The 16,712-nt window shown below is 36.5% G+C and overlaps 1 protein-coding gene across 1 annotated transcript in view; it reads right to left on the minus strand.

Moving 5' to 3' along the window:
• The window catches only part of tnfsf10l (TNF superfamily member 10, like), a 103,611-nt gene that overhangs the window by 32,801 nt on the left and 54,098 nt on the right, over nucleotides 1-16,712 (minus strand). Inside the window, exon 2 of the mRNA XM_020922743.2 lies at nucleotides 10,968-11,117. Coding sequence (XP_020778402.1) covers nucleotides 10,968-11,117 — 150 coding nt within the window. The remainder of the gene's footprint in view (nucleotides 1-10,967; nucleotides 11,118-16,712) is intronic.

Raw genomic sequence — 16,712 nt, forward strand, 5'->3', positions numbered from 1 at the left:
TCAACCCAGAACCGTCACGCAAGATTCACTTTTCGTTATACGGGTTTACACTTGTGTTTGATGTTTGTGTAAAAGAATGTATGGCATACAGTGTGTGGGTCAGATATGGACTCTGGGCACAAGGCCAGTTCAAAATATAAGAAAGTTGAGGTAAGGTTCTTTAGCCTCCCTTAAAACAGTGATTATGAGGAATCTGCCCTCAAACCCAAAACTTGCTGTTGAATATCAGCTCTGACAAGGCTATAATTGTTGTGTTCATTGGCAAGACACTTTATGGATTTAGCCCTTATCAAAAACATACCCAGAGTTATGTTTGGTTTCATTCAACCCCGTATATTTAGGTTAAATTCTTCTTCATCTTCTTCTTCAAACAGAAAACACTCTGTCCCTCCTTGCTTTTCTCCATGGAGATGTTATTGATTTGTCTGGAATGTTTCACAGTATGGCATTAAACATTTCTATCTTCATGGAGACCAAGCCAGACTACATTACAAGTCAGATTTGTGGAGAGAGAGGCGACCCCGCTCACAGTCATAAGAGTTATTTTGGAACTATAAAACCACCTGTAATTGGATAAATGTAAGGTAGATCTGTTTAATGTCATACTGTGGAACATTCCAGGCAGAACAATGACATATCCATAGAAACAAAAAAGGTGATGGAAACCCAACCCAAGTTACACCTTTAAACGCCATACACCTTCAGCAATGGACTTTCCCATTTCTGCTGAAAAACAAAACAAAAACAAACGTAACTGTTAACTTGATATTACTACCGCTTGATGACATCACTTGGTGGAACAGAGCATTTTGAGCTTTGGAAACGTAGACAGACTAATAATAAAGGGTTACTCAAACATTTGGGAATGAAACTAACACAATTCCAGATATGTCAGATGAAGAAAAATAGGTAGAGGCCTTCACCGGGTCACAAAAGAGTTAAAAATATCAGTACAGCTGCTCTGCGAGGGTTAAAGCAGTAGTCTTTAAACACAAACCCAGTGCCTTGGGTTTGTACCTTGCCCACGTTTACATTTTCCAATAAGGGTAACTTTCTGTTTAAAGACAATTCCAGATATGTTTCTGTATTCTAACATGGCTTAAAGCTCACAAGAATCAATTTTGCGGAGTATGGAGTATCGAAACAAGTATGAATGAAACAAAACACAACTCCAGTTAATTTCTAGTGGTTAAAAGCTAAAAAGAGAGTCAGTTTTGCATAATGCGAGTCCTTTAAGCCATGAAGTCGCCTCTCTACTAAAAGCCTGACCATTGCACAGACTTAAACACAGACCTACACAAACAGTTGGTACGAGATAAGAGGAGGTTATCAGCTTAAGGTGGAACTCAAATGGCACATGTTTCCTCCATCGTCTGACCTCTGGGTTTATAAAGGGAAGTCAGAGCAGTGACCCGAGACCTCCTTAGAAATACAAAAAGTTAAAAAAGTATTGGTGGTTTTTCAGATTCTGCAATGTGATGATGTCATACGTCCAGATGGAGGCAAGAGACAGTTTTTTTTTTTCCTATTGATTACATAGTACTTTATCTAGAAATATCCAAAAGGTAAATTCACAAATGTTGAACTTGATCTTTTCTTTAGTGAGAAGAACCAAGAACTCACTGTATCACAACAAGAATCTGCATTTGAACAATATTCATTTTTAGCTGCTCCCATCTGTATTAAATATTAGATCATTTTAGTGCCATGCCGTGGAACATTTCTGGAACTTTTCTGGAAATCCAAAATGATATCTCTGTTTATATATATATATATATATATATATATATATATATATATATATATATACTCAATATCAGTCTGGTCCTCACGCCCTCTGCTGTATCTCAAGCCCAGTTAAACATGATCGTCCAATCAGATTTGTTTATTTCAGTGACGCATGTGAAACAAAGGAGCTCATTGGTCATGATTTACAAATAAACTCACATTTCTCTCAAATTTACTTGAGTTAGTGCTACTACTCTAATATTTTTTCCTTTATTTTATCTAATACAGACAGACCATGCTTGTCCCCGATTGGCTGATCCACCTGTCAATCACGCCCATCTGAAAACGAAGATTTACCAGTGATCAGACTCACATCTTTGACCGTCTCTTTCAGACTGTCGACAAAAGATGTGTCGGATTTTTCCCTCAGAATCTTTTCCAAACATAAACTTGATTTAAACGTATCAAAGTCATGTGTTTTTTCTGTCAGCTGACCTCATCAAAGTGTTTGTTTATTTCACTTAATGAGACGATTTCTCAAAATCCCCAATGACGCAGGATGCTCTACATCACTGCAGACTCTAGAATCAAAGACTTATTTCATCACCGATTTGAGAGCTCGTCATTCCCAAACAAATTCTCTTTTAGGGACAAAAAACAAGCACAAAAATGTAAATTGTTAAATGTCAGGTTAGATTTCACAGAATTTAATAGAAAGTCTTTGAAAGAATCATGAATACATTATTTCAGTTATTAAAAGTGTAGTAAGTAAGATAGGTTGGTTCATTATGTCTTTTCAGTCCTGATTCAGTCCTGATTCAGTCCTAGTTTGGTCCGGGTTCAGTCTGGGTTCAGTTCAGGTTTTGTCCGGGTTCAGTCCGGGTTCAGTCCGGGTTCAGTCCAGGTTCAGTCCGGGTTCAGTCCGGGTTCAGTCCGGGTTTTGTCTGGTCCTGCTTCAATCTTGGTTCAGCGTTGGGTTAGTTGGGTTAGTTGGGTTCTGATTCAGTCCTGATTTTATCCTGGTGAGATCATGATTCAGTCCTTGTTCAGTCCTGGTTTAGCCCTTTTTTAACCCTATCTTAGTCCTGGTTCAATCCTGGTTTAGCCCTGGATTATTTCTGTCTCAATTTTAATGTAGTCCTGGCTCAGCCCTGGTTCAGTCCTTCTTTAGTCCTAATTTACTGACTAAATTAATGACAAACCTGTAACTCATCTGCTTTAAAGTCATCGTAAAAGCCTAAGTGCGGCTCATAAGCACTTCCAGATGTTTGTGATTAACTTCTGCTCATATTTTCGTCTTCACTTCACGTTTTATTAATTAAAATCTCATTTGAATGCTATTTCCACTCTGTCACTCGTCTTCTGGGCTCCCTCGTTCCTCCCCTGACTCCGGACCAGATGTTCCTCTACAGCATCTGTCACCAACACGTTTACATCAGCTTTGTTTAGTCCATTCAAAACCGCCTCTTCAGAGCTAGAATAATTACACACTCTGTACATGTTCACAGTCCCCACAGGACGTTACTGGTGATGATGAAAAACCTATTATTATTTTTGAGGGAAAACAAAGTTAAAGGTGCATTGCGTAACTTTTCTAGTAGAGTGGAGTTGTATCCGTGGAGGTGTTAGTGCTGCGCCTGGGATGTTGCAGAGTATGGCATCAAACGCATCTATCGCTATGGAGACAAGCAGAGGATGCTATCAGGGAGTCACTGGTCAGAACACAGTAAAAACTTATGTTTTTTCAAATATTTTCTTGCAATAAAACCACCTGAAATTAAAGGTATACTGTATAACTTTCTAGAGATGGGACATCAGCTGCAAGATTCCAAATAGAAAGTAAAAAATTCTTCAGTGAGATATGTTTTATGCCATATTGTGTGGCTATTGTAGCTAAAGGAACAACATTATCATAGAAGCGAGTCTTGAGAGATGCAAGCCCGCTCACAGGAAGGATGCATGTTTTCAGAGCAGTCAACATGATTTTACTGCATTTTTTGTCTATTTTTGCCAAAAAAAAGTTATATGCTGTGGCTTTAAAGCAAACCTATTCCCATAATTGACTTTTCAGAACTGTTAACCGTACACAGCAAAAACTGGAGGGTTAAAATTTTAGGGTCAAATATTTCAGAGTTGTTTTTAACACCAAAAGTGTTATTTTAACTATATGAATGTTAAATGGGGGTTTGAGTTGGGGTTATTTGCCAGAGTTAATGTGGTTGAGGTTAATTCAACTTCCTCTAGTGTTAATTCAACTTCTCTTAGTGTCAATTTGGCTCCTCCCATTCACCACTTCAAACTCTTGTGAGAGAAGACCAGTTTGAACCAGTTTTGTACATAATTTAATCTTAAATTAACTAAAATAAAGTAAAAATAAAATAAAACACCTCTGTGTGTTGTTTAGCTAAATCAGAATAACTCTACAAAGTGTTATCTGTTTAATCTCAAAACGTGAATATAACTCTGGATTTCGGGGTTAAACAGGAATTTTGGTCCAGTGTTACTTAATTTAACATTTTTGGAAATATTAATTAACTCTAGAACAGATTGGACTCATATAAACTCTGAGAAAATGTTAGTTAAATTAAATTATAGTTGTTTCCTTTCTCATTTAACCTCTCAAAGTTGTATTCGGAGTGATTCATGTATGTTTTTTTCAAGACGCCATATTGCTGATCAGTCACAGTACACACTCTGTTCTTACTTCGTTCTTCAATTTTACTTTCTTAATCTGTGATACACGTAGGATTCAGCAGCACTGCGTAGTCATTTTGGTAAATAAAAAATAATAATTCTCTACTCGCTAGCAGCTTCAGCATGCCGCGCTTTGTTGTGATGACGTTTTCAGCCATGTCCGCTCCCATTGAGCACCACAGTTTTCAGACAGAGGAATTGTTTCTTTTATTAAGTTGTTTTAGAAAATATTGCGATTAAAATGTGCAAATGATAACAAAGATCCACGGGTGTCATAGATTATAAATAAAGCAGACACAAGCACAATAGGTCTTCTTTAAACAAATGCAAAATAGAAAAGTGACATGTGATAGAAACCCAGAAAAAGTTCCACAGTGCACCTTTAAATATCCAAATATATACATTCATATCTGGGGCCACGTCAAGGAACAGCAGTGTAAACAGAGCCTCCCAGACTTCCCCTGTGTCCAAATACAGTGGAACAATATATACTTAATACCCACACATTTAGACTCGATTGGATTACGAGAGCTCTAAACAAGTGGAGTGCTACAGTTATGTTTAGTGCGGTAATGGAGTATTTGGATCAAAATTACAAAACATGCCATTTGTGTTTGGGTCCGCAGATTCTACACAAATGAGTTCATAATGTGTCCAAGCCAGAAGCAGCCATCACCAGGGGGAAATACTGAATTATCTGACAAACAATTGTGATTCGATTTGTACAATTTAGGTTTTAAAAGAAGAAGCGTGAAAACTGAACTTTAAACTAATCTGAGAATCCCCTGTCTCTCAGAATGTTTGTGGAGGTCTGAACTGCAGGGTTCTAGCAGCTTTTATACAGGATAAGACCCCATGGAGACACAGGGAGGGCATCTGACACACAAAGGCATTTCAGAACATGTTTGTAGAGGTGTAAATTGCAGAACTCAATTTTGTTACTTAAGTAAAAGTGCATATAACGGAGCAGAAAATACTCAAGTAAAAGTAAAACCATATACATGAAAAAAACCTACTTAAAGAAAAAGTATTAAAGTGCCTGGTAAAAATATACTTTATTTTTTTTTACTCTTAAAGTTTTTCATGCAGCCTTTGAGGTCTTATAAAGCTTCAAATATAGTGATTTTGATAAAGATTTGAGCTAAATTTTGCTCAACAGAACAGTTCTTACAAACTCTTTTTATTTGTATATTTTTGTTTGCTTTAATTATGAATGTGTTAAAAATAATTCCTTAGCAGGTCTCAAATTATAATAAAAAAGACCTTTCTTTTTCAGTCCTGTTTAAAAATATAGTGGAGTAGAAAGTACAGACACCTGCCCTCAAATGTAGTGAAGTAGAAGTTAAAGTACTGTACTGTACTGTAAAAAAAAAAAATTAGGTATCTGTACTTATTACTTTTACTCTACTACGTTCCGATGCCAGAGAGGACATCTGATCAGTTGGAGGGAAAAGTACTCAATTTTGTTACTGAACTAAAAGTGCAAATAGCAGAAAAATACTCAAATAAAAGTAAAAGTATCACAGAAAAAAAACTACTTAAGTACATGTATTTAAGTGTAATACTAGTTTTTCATGCAGATTTTGAGTTTCATGCAGATTTTGAGTTCTTATAAAGCTTCAAATGTAGTGATTTTGATAAGATTTGTGCTGGATTTTGCTAAACAAAAACAATATAATTGATCATTTTTACAAGCTGTATATTTTTGTTTGCTCAAATTATGAATGTGTTAAAAACAATTCCTTGGCGGGTCTCAAAATTATAATAAAAAAGACTTCTTTTTCAGTCCTGTTCAAAAATAAAGTGGAGTAGAAAGTACAGACACCTGCTGTCAAATGTAGTGAAGTAAAAGTACTCCACTAAAATTGACTTTTGACTCAAGTAAAAAATGTAGGTATCTGTACTTTTTACTTTTACTTTGACACACTTGCACATTTCAGAACATGTGATCTGTGATTGGCTAATTGCAACCACTCAAATTGCGATTATCAGACATCTCCCCCTGTTGCAAACTTTATCAGATTTTGAATAAATAGACTGTATACATAAACACAGTCGTTCTTTAGCAGCTCGTTTGAATGCACAATCGTCATGACGATCACAAGCTCCACCGACCCGAGGCTACAGCGCACCGCACCAAAACAGGAAGTGTAGATCCAGCTAACAAACGCTAACACATGCTAACACGCTATGGACACACTGCAGATGTATAAATGTGCGGACGGGGGTCAGGCGCTTCACTTAAGGACACAATAATGCAGGGCTGTTAGCAAGACACGCTAACGGCTAATTTTGGCCCGAAGGGTTTCCACTCCACTCACAAGGGCAAGGAACATATTTTAAAGATATTTCAAAAATCTATAGTCAAATGTCTTTCTAAGTAAACTGTAATTAAGTAAAAAAAACTGGGACACCTCAGTTTTTTGGTGGTTGGTAATAATAAAATAGTAAATGAGTGTGTGATTAAGGATCATTGTCATGCAGAGACCGTTCATGACTAACATGAGTCAGTATAGTCACATTTTCTTTGTGTTTTGGTCATTTTTAAGCAGTTTTTCTGTATTTTACATAAACAAATGACAATTTCTGCCTCTCTTTACTGTTACCAGGGATCAGATTGGTCAAAAATAGGGACACCTGGAACATTTCTTGTATAAAACTGGGACAAATCACTGGTTTTGTATAAATCTGCTGGGACAGGGGACACAGGACTCAAAACTGGGACTGTCCCAGATAAACAGGGACGTCTGGTCACCCTATATACTGTAAGTATCAAAGGATTACAGCAAACAAATGAAGACTGACTAAAGCAGAACAAAATGCGGACTAAAGCAGGACTAAATCAGAGCTAAACCAGGTTTTAACCATAGACTGTATATATAAATGGACATAGCTAGCATGCTAACCGCTGCATTCCAAATAGGACCTGAGCTTGGAGACGCTTCCGAGGTCAAAATCCTAAGACTATAGTAATCTGACCTCTCAATATGTTCATTATAGTTTTGATGTGTAAACTCTTAGATAAAGACAATTGCATTAGATGAAAATGTAACATGAAGATGTGTGTTCATATTTTCGTGCCTACAACATGATGAGTAATGTACTTAAGGCATAGAGGTGTTACAGTGATTTAATACATAAAAACAGGGAGTCGAACATTGAATAAATAAGTCTTTTTTATGTGTGTGTTGTTATTTCTTCCATGCATGAAAAACATAAAGACAAAAACAAACCCAACAGACTAATGATCAAAGCAACATGGCTAAAAACACAACATTACTCAATTTAAGGTCATTATCCTTACAAACAATTGCCTAAATTGACTTTATGATTAAGAATTATCAGAACATAGCAAACTAAAAATCATAACAATGTAAAATACAATACAAAAAGTGACAAGATTGCTATGTATATGCAATTTTAACAATACGTTACATTTACACAAAAACCAAGTCGTTATCCATCAAAACATTCCTTAAAATACCTTAAAAGAAACTGAATATGAAGCAATATATAATAAAAGTAAATTACATGAGCAATAATGATCATATAAGTAACTACTAAAGAAAAAAGTAAGGGGAGTCAAAATCCTATGGGGTGGGGGTGGGGGTCACTTTACTATAGCGGTATGTTGACCCCGGGGTTAATATACTATGGGGGTCAAAATACTATCTCACACTGGCTCCATCTACTCTGTTTTGAATTGACTTTACTTTGGAAAATTCTTATTAATGCGCTCTATGTGATCCTGGTGTTTTTATTTCAAGATTTTGTCCATAATTAAATTTCTATTCCTAATTTGGAAACCAGCTCCAAATTTGCTCCTGTAACTGCCATGCTCATTGAGCTTCATTTGACTGGAGCTGAACACTATGGACAACGTCTCAGTCCCTTTGTCCACTTCTTTATAGAGTCTGTGGTTGTAACCCAGACTAAACCAGGACTGAACCAGGTCTAGACATGTCTTGAGGCACTGTCTGAAGATATGACTGTTGTGATGAGTGTGTGGGAGTCGAGTTGTTTTGCTGCCGGTTCACATGTGGACTCCAGCTGTGTGTGTCTGCTCCTCCTGACATGTACTTTAGAACCGCATATGACAGGTTAAGACTCCACATTTCAACAAAACAAAGATCACTTTATTAGATTCAAGATGTTACCAAAAATAGTTCTTGTTTTATAATTGAAGTGAAGTCTATAAATTGTTGTAGATGTGACATACGTAGAGGTAATTCTGTAACCTAGCAACCACAATCAAGTGGTCTAAGTGTGACTTCACCTATAATACTCGACTCCAGTCAAATGAAGCTCACCGAGGCTTGCAGTTATAGGAGTGAATTTGGAGTGAGTTCCGTATAAGGAATGGGAATTTATTTAAAATGAAACCGGTGAAATAAAAACACCAGGATCATGTTGAGCGGGTTAATAAGGACGTTTTTAACACCAAAATGACGAGGCTATGTTGATGTTAAGAGCCAAAACTTGTTGAAATGACAGAGTAGTTATGATTAGACTGATAAAAATAAATTATAACACCTTTAGTTTGTTAAATGAAGGTTTAAACGGTCAGAAAATTGTCATCCTTATGTGTAAATTGTCTTCCTTGTTGTTGACATACAGTAGGTAGAGGGATTCTGTTTTAGAACTCAGCACTACTTCCTGTATTTTTGTACTTTTCTTTTCAACTTTTTTCCCCACAAACTGACACTTAAGTGATGTAAAACTATGATAAATATTGACCACAGGTACTATCCCAGAAAACCATGAAAACTTGTCATATGCACTTTACACTTTCTTTAATTTTTGTAGTTTTTATAGACACTTAACTACTCCATTTTAGCCTCTCAATCAAAAACATTTACTCCATGTTTCTTATTTTTTACTTTTTAACAATTCTTTCATTAATCATAAGACTTGGATAATCTTTATTTGATGAGGCAGAGGTCAAAACTGGACAGCACCAAAACCCGTCTACCTCCTTAATGGTGTTTGAATCCTGAGTCCCTTGGGTGCTCCGCTGGTTTTCTATTACGACAATAAATGTGACCAATTAATCCCAGGTTTAGTCAAGCTCCAGATGGTTTTCAGATCAGCGAGTCGGAGTCAAGTGAACTTAATGTTTTGATTAAGTCTTTAAATCTACTTATTAGATTTGAGTCTGAATTGAATGAGGCATATATCAAGTAAGTAGAGCTAAAATGGATTACTGTTTTGAATTATGTTTTATTGGGTTTCTATTTGTGTTGGAGCGATTTGGACCTAAAGAGGGGTATACAAAATCAACTTTCTTTAGCCTTTTACAGTGTTATAATATTGTTCAGTCATGAAAAACATGCCTGGAGAGGTTTTCAATGTCGATCGGAAACAAAAAAATGAAACGTAGAAAACATATGTTATGTTTTACCAGTTAATACCCCATAGAAGAAAAATACTCTCTCTCCCTCTTTAATATCTATTTATATCAATTTTCTTTGACTCGGTTACAAAGGTAAAGTGGAAAATATTTTAATATCTTAAGTTTGAATTAGAATTGTCAAAATCAAGTGAAAATAATTATTACAATTAAAATGAATATCAAAACTAGATACTCTTTTGAGCAGGTATCGATACTAAAAAAGTCACATTCACAGTATGGAAATGAATCTTTCCTGCATCGCTTTAGAATGATCTTGAGCTGTATCAGGACAAGTATAAGAGCACATAGACTAATACACGCCCATGGACCACTGAGGGATTACACAGATATAAGAGCAAATGGGAACAGAAAAGAAAGTGCTATAACTTCATGCTGAAAATCATATTCTGTTGTCTAAAGAAAGAGTGTTTTTATTATCTTCATGGTATTAGAATAGGTTTTAAGTATCAAGTCTGTTCCTTAGTGTGGTGCATACCTCTGCCACCACTCTACAGTGTTAGTATTATTTCATTTCATTTTATTTACATGAAGTTAATTACATCACACATAATTTGATTCCTTTATTTAGACTTACATTCTAATTTGGGTGCACATATTTTAGTATAACTCTGAATTGTTTACTTACGCTTGTGTGCCAGACAGAGGACTCTTGGTTGAAAACATCCACTTATTTGCCTTTTGTCATTTTGATTAAGTTAGTAGTTTTAGTTAAATATTTAGTGTAATTCTCCTTCTTGTGTTCAGTTTTCCTTGGTCCTCATGTATTTAAACACCCCTGTTCCTTTGTCTGGTTGGGTTAGGTTTGTTCTGGTTAGTTTGATTTAAGTTATCCCAGTTGGGTCCAGCTTTTCTGTTCATGATTTACCTAATTTGAGCCTTTTTTTTTTTTACTTCATTAAATTTAAACTTATTTTTATACCCTGTCTTTGCTTTTCTGTTCGGTCCACTAAATAGAGTTTGAAATGTGATTATTGTGACATCACTAATGCTTCAGCCTTCTTGGAAACAATATTTTGACTGATTTTCACTCATTTTACTATGAATTTACCATAGAGATGCGTGTGCTTGATGTTTTTTCTTTATTTTTTACCCTTAGAGATGTTGTTTGTATATTTTCTTCGACATGTCTTACCTTAGAGATGTAGGCCTTGATGCCCTCTGCCAGTTTGATGCATGGCTCCCCGAAGAGCTGGGTGAGCTGGTCGGGGATGTCTTGGTCTTTGTCTAAAACGTTGAGTAAACTCAGACACTTGAGCTCCTCTGTGACGCCCTGACTCCGAACCTGCACAGAAAAAAATAATACAACATGAGCATTAAAACTAAAATACAAGATTGAAATCATGCGAATAGGTTGGAATAGGTTTACATGACGTCACAACAATGTAGAATCCCTATTGATACTTTGCAGCTGATGTCATCAATGTTCCCTGTGGGTGTGATGCTAACTGTAGGCATTGCTCTGTCTGAAGCTCTGTTACTCAAATTGCAACTTAATCTGAGTTTAATTTTAACACGACCCGGCGAGAACAAACATTAGCCAACAGTTTTTCAGTTATTCAGTTTCACCTTTTTGTAAAAATAAAACACTTAAACAGGACCATGAATGCTCATATTAATCACAGGTTCCCAAAAATGTATACTGTATTTTCTGCACTACAGGGCATATAGTAAATTTTGCATTCTGTCACCATGGTAACCTCTGAACACTCCTTCATAAACACACAGGCAGAACACTCTAACATCAGAAAGTGGTACAATTTTTGATCTCTTAAGGCAAGTTTGTCATAAATTTAAAAAACTGTAAGATATAAAATTAATATATCAGGTTTGTGGAGTCCATCCCAAACAAATATTGATAAGGTTCAACATTTGTGAATCATAAGTTTGGATATCTCTTTCAAAAACAATGAATCTCCAATAGAGTTATATAAACCCCTGCTCTCCATCTGAAATCATGACAGCATTAAACTTGTAGCTCCACTGGTTTGATAAAAAGTCTATGGGAGGAGGTTCAGATCCTGGTTGGAGAGAGGGAGGAAAGTTACGGTCTAAAAACTCCACTAATGACTTTAGATTAAACCCTAAATCTCCCATTCACTTCAGTTTACAGTAAATTACACTAAACCCACTGCTTCAGCCGATAAGCCCCTGACCTGCCCAAATGTGGTGGTCTCTAATCTTCACTGTCCATCAGGCCGCAATGGCACAGGAGGTACAAGTTTGCCTCCTTCTTGCTCGGTTGCAGATGATATAGAAACATTTTATTCATGGGGCTGTGACGCTAACTGTAGGCTCTGCTCTGTCTGAAGCTCTGTTACTCAAGTTAGACTTAATTTGAGATTTATTTGAACACAATCTGACCAGAAAGAACTGATTTAGCGGCTTAGCTTGACTACAACAGAGGAGCTGATTTGTGAGCTTTGACAAGTTTCTCATACATACATAACATTACTAAACAGTTTTTCACTTAGTCACTCTCACCTTTAGTTGAAAATCAAACTCCTAAACAAGACCATAAATACTTGTATTGATCACAGGCTCCTTCAAATGAGTTGTTTAAAGCCATTTAGGATTTTTTCTTGAGTTTTCAGACAATGTTAATTCATATTTGGCTGTGTCTGCACCACGGTAACTGCTTAGGGCAGACATGTCAAACTCAGACCCGGGGGCCAAATTTGGCCCGTGATATAATTATTTTTGACCCGCAAGATCATATCAAACATGTATTAGAGCTTGCCCGCCGGCTCGGTGGGTGTCCTAGTTTTTAACCCCTTAATGCCTGAATGTATATAGATGTATATAAAAATGTTTTGTGTGTTTTAGCCTTTAAGTAGATGCTAAATTAAGTTGAGATTATTAATTTGACTATAGCAACAAAAAATAAATAGAAATTTGGGTATGTTGCAAATTTGTGACGACTAGAAACAAGTGCTTGCCAAAGGTTCCTAGGAAGGTCCTGCATATCTCGGCTTACATCTTGATCCAAACAGTTATATTAGGGTGACCAAATGTCTGTTTTTCCCCGGTCATGTCCGTTTTTTGTGTCCTGTCCTGGGCGTCCGTTTTTTTTTTTTTAAAGTGATGGAAATGTCCGGGTTTTCATTATCTTTCATTGGGGCCATTAAACCGAGCATCTCTAGTAGCTCTCTGTAACTCTGAAGGAGCGAGCAGACACAAACATTCGGTCAGTCTGCAATATCCCGAAGCGCAAATGCGCATTTAACAATGACATGTACAAGAAATTCTCAGTTTTCCAGCCTGGTTGGCACAAGTGGGAGGCCATGTGCACAGGTTGTGAGGTGAGAGTAGCTCAATGTCGAGGCCCCACCGTGCACCCCCGGTAAGGTGTCCAGGTTTTCACAAACGGAAATATGGTCACCCTAAGTTATATTTGTGTAAGTCGTCGCAAAGGGGTTAATTTTGAAAATCTGGTCACCCTATAAGTGCTGAACATTCCACCACTAGAGATACATGTTGAACACCCTCAGTGTGATGTCTCTGCACAGTATCAATTGTGATTTTAATGCCTTTCTTATTCTATAAATCACTTTGAAGTACTTTGTGTACCAATTGTGCTATATGTAGAAATAAACCTGCCTTGCCATAACAAACACTTTTAAAAGAGTGAAACTAAAAAGGTGCCAAGACCTTCTCAGCATAGCTAAGTGGACGCTAGCTCCAGGCTAAAGCTAGTTAGCATACCTCAGTGACAGGTGTGTGCTCAGACAGGTAAAGCCTCACCTGGGGACATTCTGACACCCATAATGTCATGATTCGTCATCACAATCTGCACTCCTCTGTTTGACTCACACACACAAGCGTTTAAAAGGTCAAAGTTCAACCAGAAGTTACATTCTGGTTTCTCAGTTAGTCCAAAACACCTCAAAGGCATCTGACTTTCACAAGGATTTTGGGTTTGTCAAAAAAAAAAAAAAAAATAATAATAATAATATTTTCATGAAACAATAAAGTACTCAAAATAATGTTATTAAAGAGGTGGTATTTTACTTCTTACACATAACATATTTAGATCACTGCCTTACCTTTTATTGCTTTGAAAATGCAATATTCGCCTGTTTTTTGATGTCTCCCCTCTCTTTGCTCCTGGGGCTAATTCACTCCCCCTTCAGAGCACTATTACACGACAATGAGCATGCATCCTGCCAATGAAACTACTGCACACCACACCAGGTTTGTGAAGGTGTAATGTGCAGTTTTGTGTCCTGCTTTTGTAAATATTTCTGAAAAGTGGTCATGTGGGAGTATGTGTGACGTCGGCTTGTGGGTGGAGCCTTGTACAGAATCTTAAAGCTAACTGTAAGGAGGGTTTGAATAGTGGCCAGGAGAGATCACAAAATTACTCAAACATGCATGGAAACTATCTAAAACGTCTTCAGGCCTGTTTTTGATGAGGGAACGACATTATAGCATGGTAGAAAGCTCCAAAAAGTCGATTTTGCGTAACCCCCCCTTTTTAAATATAATATTAATGGTGTTTCAGTGAACTGTGCAGTCATATGAACTTTAAAGCAGATCTTGGTTCTTGCACATATTTCGTCTTCTCCTCTGGCCCCGTCTCCTTCACTAATGGCTCCGACACTTTCTTCCTAATCTTTGGTTTGAGCTGTGCGCTGATGTGTGCTCTCTTTATCTGCCCAAATCCCCCACAATGCACTGCTTCCCATGATCCCTCACACACTCCCTACCAACGCGTCAAAACTTCAAACAAAAACATGGGCCCAGTCTCTTTCCACCGGGTTTTCTCAAGAAGCGAAGCAGAACGGTGGACCACGGAGGAGTTCGAGTTCATTTCACTTTAAAATTATAAGTAAATGTTGTTCAAAATTCAGTCATGCATAAGTCAAACCTCCCCACGCTGTAAAAGCAAACGGTATTTCAGTTAAAATGACAGACAGAATTTATTGTCTCTTGATTTAGTCGAATGTTCCACAGTTTGGCATTAAAACTGTCCATGCATTTACTGAATTACATGTGAATTCTTATTGAGAGGGCTTGCCTTTCCACAGATCTGACAGGTAACGTGGCACTGTGGCCTCGCTTGCTTGTCTCCATGAGAAATTTAAAAGGTCCTATATTAGACAAAATTTACTCTTGTGAGCTCCGAGAGAAGAACTCAAACTGTTTTAGGTCTACAAACAGCAAAAGTAGGTTGAAAAAAAATAAAATGAAATTGTGAACTGAACAGCACAATGTTTTTATTATAAATTATGTCAAAATCTCATCTTGTCTCATCTTGTTATCATGTCAGATCTCGTCTTGTGGAGATCGTCTCTTGTCCCACCCCAGTAAATTACACAATACTCATAAAAATAAACACACACTTTTATTTGGCCAAATGAAGATCTAAACCAGACATGTCAGACTCAGGCCCGGGGACCAAATTTGGCCCGCAATATAATTATATTTGGCCCGCGAGATTATATCAAATATGCATAAGAGCTGGCCCGCCGGCTACAGATAGAATATAGAGACATTAATTATTTAAAATGTTGTTATTATTTTATATTATGCTTGTTCTGGATTCAATGTTTAAGCAAAACTACTATTAAACATTTATTTTAATATTTTAAAAAGGTTTAACATTACATATCTCAAAAGAAGAGAAAACATGCAGATGTTGTTGAAATTTTTCAATAAATATTTAGTTTGGCCCATGACTTTTTGGCCCAGTTTTTAATTTTGGCTCTCTGTGAAATTGACTTTGACACCCCTGGTCTAAACTGTCAGAAAAATTGAGAAAAATCCAACCAAATCTGTCTCTGCATTTTGGTTGGAGTTTTCTGTACTGACAACATACTGTATTCTTGTCCTTTTCTGTTCAGTCTTTTCTTTCCACAATCTGCAACTTAATTGATGTAAAACTATGATAAATATTGACCACAGGTACTATCCCATCAAAACAAGCCAGAACTAGAAAAAAAACAAACAAACATGAAAACTAGGCCTGTCACAAGTATTACTATACTGACTTCAATATATGACAGCTGGAACAATGTTTTCTTGGGGGGTCATTATTTATCAGGTGTATATTTTCTTTGCACTACTGGTAACTTTCTGGGAATTTTATTGAATATGATAAGATTTAAGCTATAAAACCGTGAATTAATAACTTTTATGACTTATTACAGATGCAATAAGTAATAAAGTTTTTCATTCTGCTGTTTATTTATTGGAGCTCATGTATTTTAACAATATTGTAGATTTAGAGTAGTTTTGTGGTTTCAATCTGCTCTTGGGTTTTCGTGTCAATATTTACTTCAGCAATATATTAAAAATGTGTTATTGTGACGGACCTACTGAAAACCTGTCACATGCACTTTGAGAGATTAAAATAGCCTATATGACAAAATTTTTATTTTTGTGTTTTTCGCATTTTCATATTTTTGTTGAGCTCTATAAAATGGCTTGTTATGACTTCCCTTTATCATTTCAAACCACATAAACACGTTTCAGCTGATCTGACACTTTCGTGGTTGGCATTTTCAGAAAAACACACTTTTTTTTTCTGCAAAACTTGTGACTGAAGTTTGTGCTGATGTGGAACGGTCACCATGACCATATAACTTAAATAATCGTGCAATCCTTAATATGCAAAAGTACAGTATTGTTACATCAAAATAATATTACTCAAATAAAAATACAAAACAGTGGTCCAAGAAACGATGACGAAGTAAGAATTAAAACAATATTTGGTGAAACTACTACTCAAGTAAAAGTAACTGTCTTAAAGGTGCCCTATGTAACTTTTCAGGTGGAGGGTGCCCTACATTCTTGTTTCCATGGAGATGTCATTGCTCTGCCTGGAATGTTCCACAGTATAACATTAAACAACTAACTTACATTTATTGAATTACAA

The sequence above is a fragment of the Boleophthalmus pectinirostris genome, unplaced genomic scaffold, assembly GCF_026225935.1.
Source record: "Boleophthalmus pectinirostris isolate CB_2022bp ecotype Guang Dong unplaced genomic scaffold, ASM2622593v1 HiC_scaffold_20, whole genome shotgun sequence".
Taxonomy (NCBI): Eukaryota; Metazoa; Chordata; class Actinopteri; order Gobiiformes; family Gobiidae; genus Boleophthalmus; species Boleophthalmus pectinirostris.